Source organism: Phocoena sinus, chromosome 3, assembly GCF_008692025.1.
Source record: "Phocoena sinus isolate mPhoSin1 chromosome 3, mPhoSin1.pri, whole genome shotgun sequence".
Lineage (NCBI taxonomy): Eukaryota > Metazoa > Chordata > Mammalia > Artiodactyla > Phocoenidae > Phocoena > Phocoena sinus.
In genome coordinates, this window is record NC_045765.1 from 144,090,842 (window position 1) to 144,104,540 (window position 13,699).

General features: G+C 39.9%; 1 protein-coding gene across 11 annotated transcripts in view; it reads left to right on the forward strand.

Annotated features, from left to right (window-relative positions):
- Positions 1-2,478: 2,478 nt before the first annotated feature.
- NADK2 (NAD kinase 2, mitochondrial) overlaps positions 2,479-13,699 on the forward strand; it is a 46,113-nt gene continuing 34,892 nt past the window's right edge. For 4 of the 11 annotated variants that reach the window (XR_004349258.1, XM_032627336.1, XM_032627337.1 and 1 more), the window contains exon 1: positions 2,479-2,912. Coding sequence is in view for 3 of the 11 variants with exons in the window: in XM_032627336.1 (XP_032483227.1) it covers positions 2,613-2,912 (300 nt within the window). In the remaining 8 variants the exon portion in view is untranslated. Of the gene's footprint in view, positions 2,913-8,272; positions 9,215-13,699 lie in introns of those variants that run through there. The other 7 variants (XR_004349259.1, XM_032627343.1, XM_032627340.1 and 4 more) reach the window with 7 other exon arrangements.

The following is a 13,699-nucleotide window of genomic DNA, read 5'->3' on the forward strand; positions in this document are numbered from 1 at the left end:
GACGGCAAGGATAGGGAAGGATAGATCCCAAATATGAGCTTAGGAAGAATCCAGAAAAGGGACAGAAAGATGGGAGGACCACCATTAGGGACTGGTGTGCTGTGAACCAGAGTAAAAAATTTCAAAAGGAAATGATAACCATTTCAAATGCTGCAGGAAGACCAAGTCAGTTAAGGGCTGATAAATGTCTCCTGAGTTTACAATCACATCCTTGGTCACCATGGAAATAGCAGTAATTAGTAAAGTAGCACGGAGAAACCAGATTACAACAGGCTGACAGATGAATAGGCAGCAGGGATGTTGACCAATGATGAACCAACTACTCTTTCAAGAATCTTAGCTGTAAACAGAAAACAAGCAATATATAAAAGCTAGGGCATAAAAGGTTTTTTTTTTTTAATTTAAAGATGTCATAGACATGAGCATGTTTAAACAGTGAAGAGGAAAGTCCAATAGAGAGGGATAATTAAAGGTATATTAAAGGTGATAACCTGACGGAGCAATATTTCTGAGCAGGTGGAAGGAGATGGGATCCCAAAATAACAATGGACAAAGAGATATACCAAATGAGAAGATGTCAGTGTAGACAAGTTTGTAGCTGGAAACGGGGGAGATCTAAAAATTTGAGTACTTATCTGTGAAATGGGAAGAAAAGGGGTCTGAAATTTTGCATATGCATAACAGAATTCATAGACTTTGATCCAGAACAGGTTTTCTAAATTCATTTTTTCTGTCAAATGGATCAACTGACATTCTCCTAGTCACCAAGCTTCAAAGCTCAGTGTCATCTGTGACTTCTCCATTTTCTTCCTTCCTAGTATCTAAGGAATTATAAAGTGTTGAACTAGTAAGACTAGAAAGGACCTTGAGGATGTTCAAAGCTACAAATGAGTAACTCACATCTCACAGAAGTTAAGAGGTGTGCTTTAGGGTGCACTATGAGTCACTGTTAGCAGCTCCTGTGAGGCAAAGTTCCTGGCCAGAAGGGGTCAGTGACCTACTAAAAGCAAACATCTATCAGACTGCACTGTGTATTTCCCAGTCTAATATACTACCTGGCACATAGTAGGGACTCAGTAAATATTCAGTGAACCCAAGAGTGAATGCTGGCGTCGGTGTTTAGCTGAAAAGTAGGTCACAGATTTGGAATCAATTTGGGCTTGGCAGAACCTTGGAAATCACTCTAGTTCAACTCCCTCACTTTATAGATGAGGAATCTGAGGCCCAGAAAGATGAAGCAACCTGCCCAAAGTCCAAAAGCTAGTTATTGATAGTGCTAGGATTACAAAGAAGCAAAGAGAGTGCCAAAGCAAAAGGATCTAAAGAGCAGGAGGGATAAACATTAGGATATGCACTGCCATTTGATTCTCCTCTTGTAACAGGAGTATTTTCTTCCATTTCCATTACTTTTACTCTAGCTTCGATCCAAGAGTAACTATTCCAACAGCACGCAAGTCTCCCTTCCTCCTCCTGCCTCCCAATTTGTTCCACATTCGAAAACCAGATCAAGTCATCAAACATTGCTCTTAGGACTCATTTCATTCCAGTTAAAAGCCTTCAAAAGGCTAACTACTGCCTACAGGATAAGGTCCAAATTATTAACATTCTCAACCCTTCACTCTTTTCCTATCTACTTTTTCAACCATAGCTTCCCATCTAGAAATTTTCCACTTGGCCAGACTCGTCTACCCATCATCCTCTAACTTTCTCAAAGGCTAACACCTCCCCTCCACCCCAATAGTTTTTTGGAGGTTAGCAGATGTACCACCTGCGCAATCCCACAGGGTACCATGCTTAAATGAGCCCGGTGCTCGGCTTACTGCTGTCTATCCCTCTTGCAATTCTTAGCAATTTCTGAACAAAGGACTGCGTTTTCATTTTGCACTAGGCCCCGCAAATTGTGCAGCTGGTCCTGAGTCCGTCTCCTCAAACCCTGGCCCAGAGCTGGACATAGCAGCCATCCAATACGAGGTGGCTGAATGAACGAACAAAGGGTCTAGTCTTATGTGCAATAACGAAAAAAGGGACTGACCCCGAGCAAGAAGCTGCGGCCTCACGCACGTTCCCGCCAAGCCCTTAAAACCGCACTCGCAGGGCCGGCGCAGCCTCAGACCAGTTCCAGCTGGGTTTAGCTCCAACACCAAATAGAATTCCAGCCCTTTCCCCGGCCGCAGCCAATCCCTGAAGCTCCTCAGCCTCCGAAACCGCTGCGGGTTCTGATTGGCTGGAAGAGGTGGCCTGGGGGAGGGTGGAGACCGCGGGGGGAAAGGGGTGGAGCTGGAGGTCGGTCCCCGGGCGGGGGAAGCGGCTACTGCGCAGGCGTCGATGGAAAAGGCTCTCCAAACAAACAGAACCCACCACCTGGAGGCCTCCAGCTTTTCCCCGCCCACCTTTCCCTCTCGAGGGCTCTCCCGGCTCCCAATCGCCCGGCTTTCCCCGCCCCCGTCAACGTCTGGGCACGTCCCCTTTGCGGCGCCGGCCACGCACGGCTGTGCACTTAACCTCTGCCCGCCCGGCTGGAACGTAGAGGCCGGGGCGGCGCGAGCGGCGCGCACTTCTGGCGGCTGGAGCAGAGGCGGGAGCCCGGGCCTGCAGCTGCTGCCGGGCCGACGATGACTTGTTACCGAGGCTTCCTGCTGGGCAGCTGTCGTCGCGTGGCGGGCGGCCGGGCAGCGGCGCTGAGGGGGCCAGGGGCGGGAGGCCCCGCCGCGCGGCCGCGGCTCGGCGGTGACGGCGGCGGCCGGCGGCACCTGGGGCAGGGGCAGTCGCGCGAGCTGGCGGGCTGTGGCAGCCGCCCCGACGGCGGCTTCCGCCCGTCCCGGGTGGTGGTGGTGGCCAAAACCACCCGGTACGAGTTCGAGCAGCAGCGGTACCGTTACGCGGAGCTCTCTGAGGAGGACCTGAAGCAGTTGGTGGGTCCCGGCGGCCCCGGCCCTTGTGCCTCGGCCCGGCGCTGGTTCGCTCACTGGCTCGGCCGTGACTTTGGGGGTGCGGTTCTGGGAATCGCTCCGCAGGCCGCCCCGGGGGAAAGGGAGCCCCTGGGCGCTGCTATGGGCAGCGGAAAAGAAGCTGTGGTACCGCAGACACACCCCCTTTTAGTGGGCAGGACTGCCAGGCCTGGGCACTCCGGGGAGCCGGTCTGGTTGAGCTTTTACCGCGCTGGAACGTGATTCTCAGACAAGGTTCCAGGAGTTTGTATCAAAAGCTCACGTGTCTCCAGTGCTGGGCAGAGCAGCGGGGAAAATTTGAATGTATGTTAAGTAGCAAGGTCCAGACAAAAGGCAGGTAAACAGGGTAATTATGAAATGCAGCGTCTAGGTCTATATAATATAGTAGTGCCTCCACAACAGACTATATTTGGTATAGATATTTACTAATATCTTTGCAAAGTATATAAATACACCTAAGGGGGGAAAAAACCCCTGAATATTATCTGCCTTCACTCTTATTCTTGGAACTTCTGATCCCATGTCCCCACCCACTTTAAGGAAACGAGAGTGATGATGCTACCATGAGCAGTATGTCCAGAAAAATCTCCATTGGAAATCTCTAATTGTTGACACTGCACCAAAAGGCTTCGGAATAAATTGCCTGTAACCATAATCCTGTAGAATTCTGTGCAAGAGTAGACAGCCTGTTCTGAACTTCTGGTTCGTAATCATCAGCAATCTTTTGGTAATATTTTGTGGAGGTATCAGAATGAAATTGTAAATCATCCTTGTTTAAGTACTGACTGTTTTCAGCATTTAACTTCTTGACTGTTTAATGAGTTAATTGAGGAGGGCCCCTGTATTCATCGGGTGGCCATGCTAGGTGCAGATTTCTCTCCTTTTCCCTAGTGTTTGAAGGTAGCCATTTATAGAAAACATTTGCATCATTTAAAGAGTAAATCAGCAAACAGTTGGAGCAGGAGGTCGGAGTAGTTGAGTTTGTGTTAGGGAGTGAAGTTGAGGGTGAGGTAGGGAATAAAATTGAAGCAAGCGTTTCTGATTTGGGAAAGAGGTGTGCCATATGGGTTGTACTCCTAATTTTGCAGACCTACTTTTTAGAAGTTGTCGGATGCCATATACCCATAAATATGTTCTTCATACAATTTTATGGAAGCCTCTCACGACAAGTAAAAATAGTATACTTGATTGGCATGTTCAGAGTGTGGAATTCGGGGTCAGGAGCTTGGAGCCAGGCCCAGGTTCTCTGTGGTTAACTTCCTTTTAACTTCCGTGGGCCTCCTTGGTGACAGCGATACTTTTTGTGTTGTGCTGTCGTTTTCAAAATGCTTTCACCTAGTTCAGTGTGTGAAATACTAGGATTGGACTAGGTAGCCTCCAAGGCCCTTTCTGGTATTTTAAAACTGAAGAACTTTTACAAGGCCTCAAGAATATGAGTGGCATCTGAATTAGATTAATTGGACCTCTGAACTAGATTGACACTAATCAAAACTTTTTAAGTGTAAGGCAAATCAAGTCTTTAAAAATCGAACTACCTAGTGCACCCACTCTGAGTATCTGAAGAGAAATCTGTAATAGGTAAATATTTGCCTATTGCTAAGTATGCTGTTTGGAATAAGAAAACTTTTGAAGTAAAACTTCTGGACTGTAGAACACAGTTTTGAAATAGTTGTTGTTGCTATCATTTCAATTAAATTTTACTGGGTTTGTTTCTTACTGATTGGAGTTTTATCATTTATGTTAAGGCCAGTATTCAGAATGCCATAGTATTAGGTGGAGCCTGGACCAGAGATCAGGAACAGACCAAATAATACTAGACTGTGTGAAGTTGTTCTAAAATGGGATTCTGTAATAGGAATGACACGATGATTAATACTGTTTGCTGTTTTCCTAGGGTAAAAGATACTAAGGTATATGAATCATGTGAATTGGATATAAAAGAAAGTGGCCAAGTGCTTACTTGAGTCTTCTGGCACCGTGGCTGGCTATGTCTGTGGTGTCCTGGTAACCTGAAGTTTTGTACCAGAGGGTTCTCTTTTGCTGTGGTGGTGGTGATTGTTTTGTGGCAAAATAGATCTCTGTTAGGTCACTTGTTAAAATGCAAATGGAAGAAGAGGGATGGAGTGCTAGTATAATTTCATACCCTGAAGCCTTGTGGTTCTCTAACTTTGTAGAAACTTAAACAATTAGAGGAAATACTTCTTAGCTGATAAAGCATGTACAGACTGGATGAAAGTTTGACTTTCATTTGCTCTTTCATATTGGTTTTACATTGGTTTATTTTAATTCTTGCATTTCCCTTCCGCCTAACCTGTCAGTGACTTTTCTTGTGAATAGAGGATTTCTACTCAGTGATTTTACATCTACTGGCTCAAGACTAGGCAAGGGCTAATTGAACTATTATTACAATTTACTTGCATCATAAGTGATGTAGCTGTTGGTGGATGTGGAGCTTATATTAACAGAGTTGATGACACTCACAAACTAGACCTTTAGGTGAATCAAAGCTGATTGGAAAGGGTTTTGACGTCATTAAACATGCCTTATTGGCCAAAGAGAATGTTTCATTTCAAAATATTTTAATATATACCAAATAAAAAATGAGCAGTCCACCCTTCTCTGCCCCGACTCCAAGTCTTACAACCCCAGAAGCAACCCCCTTTAATGGTTTCCATTTTTAGTTTTTTTAAAAAAATTAATTTCCTGGGCTTCCCTGATGGCGCAGTGGTTAAGAGTCCGCCTGCCGATGCAGGGGACATGGGTTCGTGCCCCGGTGTGGGAAGAGCCCACATGCCGCAGAGCCTGCACGTCGGGAGGCTGTGCTCCGCAATGGGAGAGGCCACAGCAGTGAGAGGCCCGCGTACCGCAAAATAAATAAATAAATAAATAAATAAATAAATAAATAAATAAATAAAAATTCCTAATGGGATGGAATAATTTCATTTAGTGGTCCCTCTATTATTGGTTTACATTCCTCCTAGTTATTGCCTTCTTAGCAGATTTGGGAGTTGCTGTGCCCTGGATTTTGTTTCCATTACTCAGTTTCCTTAAAACACTGGTGTAGCTTAGGTTGTAGTTCTTGGGTAGGTAATATTTTTGCCACATGTGCAATGAGTGTAGTGTATGCAATATGAGTATTTATCAAATTAAAGACCATGATCTGGAGTACTGCCAGAGAGCCTTCTAACGGAGCCTCACTCCTTTCAAATCTTCCAGACACAGGAACCAAAACAGTCTATCCAAAGTGAACATCTGGCCACTTTACTCCTCTGCTTAAAACGCCTCAGAAGCTCCCTATAACCTATAGAGTCACCCAGGGAATTTGTTAGAATGCAGGTACCTCAACCTTATTCTCATCCCCCTCAATATAAAGATTCAGTTTGTGGAGAACTCCCAGACTCTGCCTCTTTGAACCATACCCTTAAGCTTGCTGATGCTTTGTCCAGGGCTTTGCATTTTTAACAAGCTCTCCACGTTTGCAAGTGGTCCCCAGATCAGACTTCGAGAAGCATTATTGTAGGTGAACCTTTATTATCCTTAGTGTGCTAGAACAAGGCCTTTCATGAATTGACTCCTGTCCACCTCTTGAGCTTCATTTCTAATCAGTTCTTGTCTAGAACTTCATTTTCCATTGATTTCAAACTGCTTTAATTTCCATGAGATGTTGTGTTTATTTAATTAACTTATTTATGGATCAGTAGCACGTTAAAATGGTTCAAAATGTAAACGATACAGGAGAGTATGCAATGAAAAGTCTTTTTCTTATTCCTGTCACCGGGCACTCAGTTTTTGTCCCTGGAAGTAACCAATGCTAATCAATTTCTTGTTTTTCTTTCCAGAAATAATATATACATACAAATCAACAGAGGGAAATATTCTTTTTCTTTATCCCATCCCTTTTTACTCAATGATAACATATTATTTAAGCTATCCTTCATCTTGTTCTTTTTTTAATAGTATGTATATAGTACTTATTGGGTGCAGATGCTTTAGTTTATTAAAATACACTGTGTAATGAATAATATTTGTGCTAATGAATCAAACACTAAAATATTAAAACTGGACTTGATGAGTCAGGAAGTATATAGATTTGAAATTTTAATAGGTATTGCCAAATTGCTTCCCTTAGAGGCTGTGCCAGTGTATACCTTCACCAGCAGTATATGAAGGTGCTTGTTTTTTCATAAACAGTTTAGCATACTTTGGGGTCTTTGCCAACCTGGTAGGTGAAAAATGGTATTTCAGGGTAGTTTGATTTGCATCCATCACTCTTTACCTTTGTAGCCCCTTTTGCTTTGAATGCTCCTCCATCCTTTAGCCAATTCCTGTTCTTGCTGTGAGGTGAAGCTTACACATTACTCTCACGGGAAGCCATCCTTGGTAACCTTGCCGGGCCTCTCTCTGGCCCCACCAAGGTTATGTTAGGTATTCTTCACTGTATTTTCATAATATGTTTTTGAGCTTTCCATTTTAGTATATTATCTGTGGTTATTTTCTTCTCTGGAGTTGAGGGCAAGGACTGTATCTTACACATCATCCTCTCTGCCTTTCCATCCCCACTAGTTAAAGGTGGTGAAATGTTTCTGAATTAAAAAAAAAAAACATTTTTAGTTCTTTCACCCTGAGGCTGCCAGTCCAGGGCCTTATTTCCAGCTGTCAGGCTTCCAAAAGATGTTAGTTGCTAAAAACTTAAGGTAGAGATTACTGATGTGAGTGCCCTGAAAGAGATTAAATATGTATGATAAACATGAGCCTGAACAAAAGATGCTTTTTATTTGACTATGAATTTTTTTGGGGGGTGGTGCATAAAATGTTTTTAATTCTGTGGAACACAACTTGGAAAATAGAGGCTTAAGGTATACTCCCATAAATATTTGCAGTTAAATAGGAGACTCATAAAGATGTAAAAGGACTGAATATCACAGTAGATGGAATTAACCATTAACAGAATCATTGATCAGTATGTTTTAGAGCCCTGATTTTCAGCCTGCACTATGTATCAGGCTTACCTGGGGGAGCCTGTAGCCAGCCATGAAATTGTAAATAACATGATTTATTTTTACGGTGATCACTTTTTCTATATTTTTAATTATATGGCTTAAGCTCTGAGTTAAGATATTATGCACATTAATATCTTCTCAGCTAGTAAAGTATAAGTTGACTTTATTTTGATATTGTTTTGTGTCTTTAAAAAGTTACATCAGTAATATCATATTCTTTAGAATGTGTCTATTTTTTAGAAATTTTCTTATTCACTATTGGTTTTGAAATTTATCTGTGTTGATATATGTTAATTCATTTAAACTGCTGTATAGTATTCCATTGTTTGGATAATTAGGTTGTTTCCAGTTTTTCCACTATTAAAAAAAATGCTGCAATTAAAAATACAAATAATTTTTCCATAAGCATTGAATAACTCCCTGATTCCCAGTGTTCTCATGGGCACTTGGTAGACTTTAACATTTTTGCCAATGTGATGAGGGTGAAATTGTATCTTTTAATTTTAAGATACTTAAATATTAAAGAATAAGGAAGAATTTATAGGTGAAGGAGAGAGAGAACAGTACTAGTAAGACAGTGGGAAAGGTCATCTTTTTGCCAGTAAAAAGAACTCAAACATTGGTGACTTTAATTCACAGTCAGAAAAATCTTACATCATGATGTACTCATATTTGAAATAGAAGGTAACATGAAGCAGTTTACCCTTGTTACATGTAGTATAGTTTATTTATAATGCTGGTTGTGATCAGTGGGTTGGTATGGTACCCATTCTAAGGGCAATTTGAAAAACATTGCTCAAGAGGAAGTAATATTGAGGCTAAACAGGTAAGTGGGCCTTATAAAGTTGTTAAATGCTATGGTTTTATCTCCTAGTGGTTTTCAGTCTTTTAGCATCAGAACACAACTCTTGCTCAGCCCTACTCTCTTCCCCACAGGAGTGGAGGGATGGGTCAGTTTTCTGAGACGTCACCATTCTGGGACTAGTATGAAAGCAGGCTTCGGGTGGGAGTGGTTAGATGACGAGGGGAATAGGAAATACTTTTTAAGGAAGAAACTCATTTAGAAATTCCAGAGGCAAGCTGTTGCATCAGACCAGATAAGAGTTGATGTTGCCCAGAACTCAAGCAGTGGCAGCATGAACGTAAAGGACAGATTGGAGAAACAGTTTACAGGTATAATTATTGGACTTCACCACTGGCCGGCTATGGAGATTGAGTGTGAACGGAGAATTAAAGGTGACACCTGGGGTTTACTTTGTTGACTAGGTAAATGGAAGTATTATTAACTGTTATATGGGATTCAGAAAAGCAAATTAGAACGGGGAATATATAATCAGATTTAGATGGTTTTGGGGAGAGGTACTTGATCTACATGTGGGTGAATATAAAGGTAGGCATTTGAAAATTTGAGCCTGTAGCTCAAGAAACAAGCTTGCCCTAAAGTTTAATTTCATAGGTACTGGTGTATACTTGGTAGATCAAATCCCTAGAGTGGGGAGAAAATGAAAATGAAGTGAGAACGGATAAGAATGCCAAGGAAGGTAACTTGAGCAATCCCAACATATAAGGGAGTAAGTAAACAGAATTAAGGGGAATGCAGAAGCAGGAATAAAACAATGGGGAAAGTAAAGGTGAGAGTCTGAGATAGAGAATAAATGGAATAGAAAGGATCCAAGATAAATACCAAATATAGCTGAAGAAATATTTAGCTGAAGACTCAGAAATATTTAGCTGAAGACTCATATATTCAGAAATATATAGCTGAAGAAATATCAGGGTTCCCTGCACCTGGCCTGATCATACTAGGTAAGTAGTTTACTTTAGCTGTCAATTAGGTACCACTAATCCTTTTAAGGCAATTTTGAATGGTGCTTCGTGTACCATTTAGTTAAGTGTATTCTTCTAAGAGTGCTTAAATTATGCCTAGTGAGTTTACATACCAAACTGTCATTGTCTCACGAGTTGGTGAGACAGTGTGTTAAATTTAAAAAGACATATTTCCTTCCCTTACTGGAGTACAAAATAGTAACGCTCAGCTGACTAGTCAAACAAGTTTAAAAAATTTGTAATAGATTCAGTTTGGGTCAAGTAAAAATGTCTGTGATACTTTAATAAAAATGTTTGGGCTGTTTAGAAAATAGCCTATCACCTCTGACTTTAAGGTGTGAATTTCTGTCCCTTCAGAACCCTCTTTTTTTTCCTTTCATGCTGTGTTGTGTTTTAACCTCTGAGCCGCATGGGGAGAAGTGATGTTGGCTTTTGGAGATTTTATAAGAAAATTCTTTTGCTAATACTGAGTGTAATACTGAGTGTAGAGCTTTTAGATTCACACTGCTTTTTCCAAGTATCTTAGTGAATAATCATAAAAGAAAGGTTTTTTTTTTTAATGCCGATAGGAACTAACAAACTTTTGGGGAAAAAAAGGAAGAAAATATTAAGAACTTTTTTACTAATACCTAAGGTGTAGCACTGCATAATTGAGAATGTATTCTAAATTTCAGTAATTTCTCTAATCTCTTAATTGTAAGACATTTTACAGAGAATTCATGTGTTCTTGTTTTTGTCTGATTGAAGTATGTTTTTAAATCTTTGAAGTGTTGTTATTTTCTGAGGGGGTAGCTAGAAATTCTTACTAGCCTTTGAATATTAAAAAAAAACTTTAAAAAATATGAGCCAGTTGAATAGTGATTTAAGACTTTCTAATTGATGCTTTTTATTAGTGATTTTTAAAAATGCCTCATCTCTTAGCTGCCTAGTTAGCCAGTACATGTTAATGCAGCTTACTAGCCCAACCAGCTAGATTGTTTATGAAAATAATTAAAGAACTTGTATTCTCTAAATAAATGTATCAAGCATGAGTTGTTAAGTAATTAGTTCACAAGAAGAAATGTGAGTGGGAATAAGAATTTATGAAGTGACATTTCTGCTCCAATATTAAGTATTCTAATGCTAAATGAACTTTGTCTTTAGATTTGGAACTTCAGTGTTGCTAGCAAAACATATTAAAATCATGGAAAACTTAGTTTTCTATTAGTTCTCTATAATTTTTCCCCTGCAAATTCAGACCTCCTTCACCATGTCAAATTGAAGTTTCATAAAACTCAGCTGCTGAGTAATCTTAATTTTCTGGAGTTTTCTGAGAGCCAGGAAGTAAGCACCAAAGCTCCTGAATTAATAGTACCGATATGCAGGATTTATGTCCTTTATTCCTGGGTACATGTTCTATATTGTGGAAGCCAAAAATGGGAACATAAGATAAAAATCTGGACAGTGAATTGAACTCTGAAGGCCAGTTACCCTTAAGTTTATTTATAGCAGGTTAGAAGCAGTAAATTTGATGAAAATATTTTAATAGACTTTTCTACCTTTGAATGGGTTCTCACTGAGTTTTCAGTGCTGCATTTAATGCATTTGATTGAGCTCAGCTAATGTTTAACTGAACACAGTAGTAGGCACTCACATATCTGAATGAATAAATTCAATTTTTTAGAGCTTAATTTCTAGCTATTCAGTGTTTACTCTTGAAATGGCTTCATGAGAGGTAATTATTGTAAAAAAATAATATAGTGTAGTAACTTATCTGCTAGAAAATCAGGGGCTTGATATTGAAGCAGGTTAGTTTGAGATGCCTGTTAGCTATCCAGAGAAAGATGTCAGAGACGCAGTTGGGTACCTTCACCTGGAGCCCTAAAGATAGGCCAGGATTAGAGATTGCAATTAGGAGTCATCAGCATCAGCATACAAGATCTCTTTTAAAGCCTTGAAACTAGAGATCCCCAGGGAGAGAGCAGAGAAGAAAATCACTGTGATCCATATTTACTGAAAGGTGGTTAGTGCAGTTTTAGTTAATCTGTGGTTGGGTAATGGAAGTAATAATCTGAATATTAATGCTGTGTTCATCCATATTTAGAAACGATACTCTTAGAATAGTTTTTCAACCCTTATTTACATTGATTTGTTGATCAAAGTAAATGATCGATTATCTAATTATTACCTTGCTTGCTGCTTTCCTTTAGAGAAAATATTCTTAACATTGGTTTGCTCTGTCTAAATATAATGAGGTTTATATCTAGGCATTAAACTGTTGTACAGGCTGTCTCATTTAGTATATGAGAGTTAACATCTATGGATTAATTTTTTTTTCTGTGTGGAATTCAGTTTGTTTTCCCTTTTTAAAATTTTTATTGACGTATAGTTGATTTACAATGTGTTAATTTCAGGTGTACTGCTAAGTGATTCAGTTATATATATATACACACACATATTTATATACATATATATATAAAACATTTTTAGATTCTTTTCCATTATAGGTTATTACAAGATATTTTGAGTATAGTTCCCTGTGCTGTACAGTAGATCCTTGTTGGTTATCTGTTTTAGATATAGTATTGTGTATATTTTAATTCCAACCTCCTAATTTATCCCTCCCCACCCCGTTCCCCTTTGGTAACTATAAGTTTGTCTTCTGTGTCTGAGAGTTATTTCTATTTCATAAATAAGTTCACTTGTATCATTTTAATTTTAGATTCCACATATAAGTGACATCATATATTTGTCTTCCTCTGTCTGACTTAGTTCACTTAGTATGATAATCTCTAGGTCCATCCATGTTGCTGCAAATGGCATTATTTCATTCTTTTTTATGGCTGAGTAATCTTCCACTGTGTATATGTACCACATCTCCCTTATCCATTCATCTGCTGATGGACACTTAGGTTGCTTCCATGTCTTGGTTGCTGTAGATAGTACTGCTGTGAACATTGGAGTGCGTTTATCTTTTCAAATTATAGTTTTCTCTGCATATATGTCCAGGAGTGGAATCGCTGGTTCATATGATAACTCTATTTTTAGTTTTTTAAGGAACCTCCATACCGTTCTCTATAATGGCTGCCCCAATTTATGTTCCCACCAACAGTGTAGGAGGATTCCCTTTTCTCCACACTGTCTCCAGCATTTATTATTTGTAGATGGACTAATTTTCAAATAGCCAAATATGTCCTCAGCTTCTCTTCTGAAAAGCATATGTTTCCCTGTAGATTATAGAGTGAGGACAACACTATTTTAAAAGTTTTAACCCGGGCTTCCCTGGTGGCGCAGCGGTGAGAGTCCACCTGCTGAAGCAGGGGACACGGGTTCGTGCCCCGGTCCGGGAAGGTCCCACATGCCGCGGAGCGGCTGGGCCCTTGAGCCATGGCCGCTGAGCCTGCATGTCTGGAGCCTGTGCTCCGCAACGGGAGAGGCCACAACAGTGAGAGGCCCGCGTACCGCAAAAAAAAAAAAAAAAAGTCTTAACCCATTATTCATAAACAAGATTGGGAAGGTAGGTATCAAAATATTAATACTAGTTATCCCAAGGTAATAAGATTATATGTAGTTTTAATTTTTCATGACTGTATCTTCCATGTTGTGTTGTTTTTATAACCTTTTTAAAAAGAAAAATACATATTATTAAAATACTATCTAAAATTGGTTTTACTTTATAATTCAGTAAGTAATGATTTAAAACAAAAGAATATAAGATTGTATTTTGGACAGGTATTTGAAAAACAGATTTTGTATCATAAAGAGGCAAGGCGTAAGGGAATTTGGAAAAGGAAAGAAAATAACATGCTTTTTTTCCTTCCAGTTTTATTGAGATGTAATTAATACACAGCACTGAATTAGTTTAAGGTGTACAGCATAATGATTTGACATACATACATCATGAAATGATTATCACAATAAGTTTAGTGAACATCTGTCATCTCA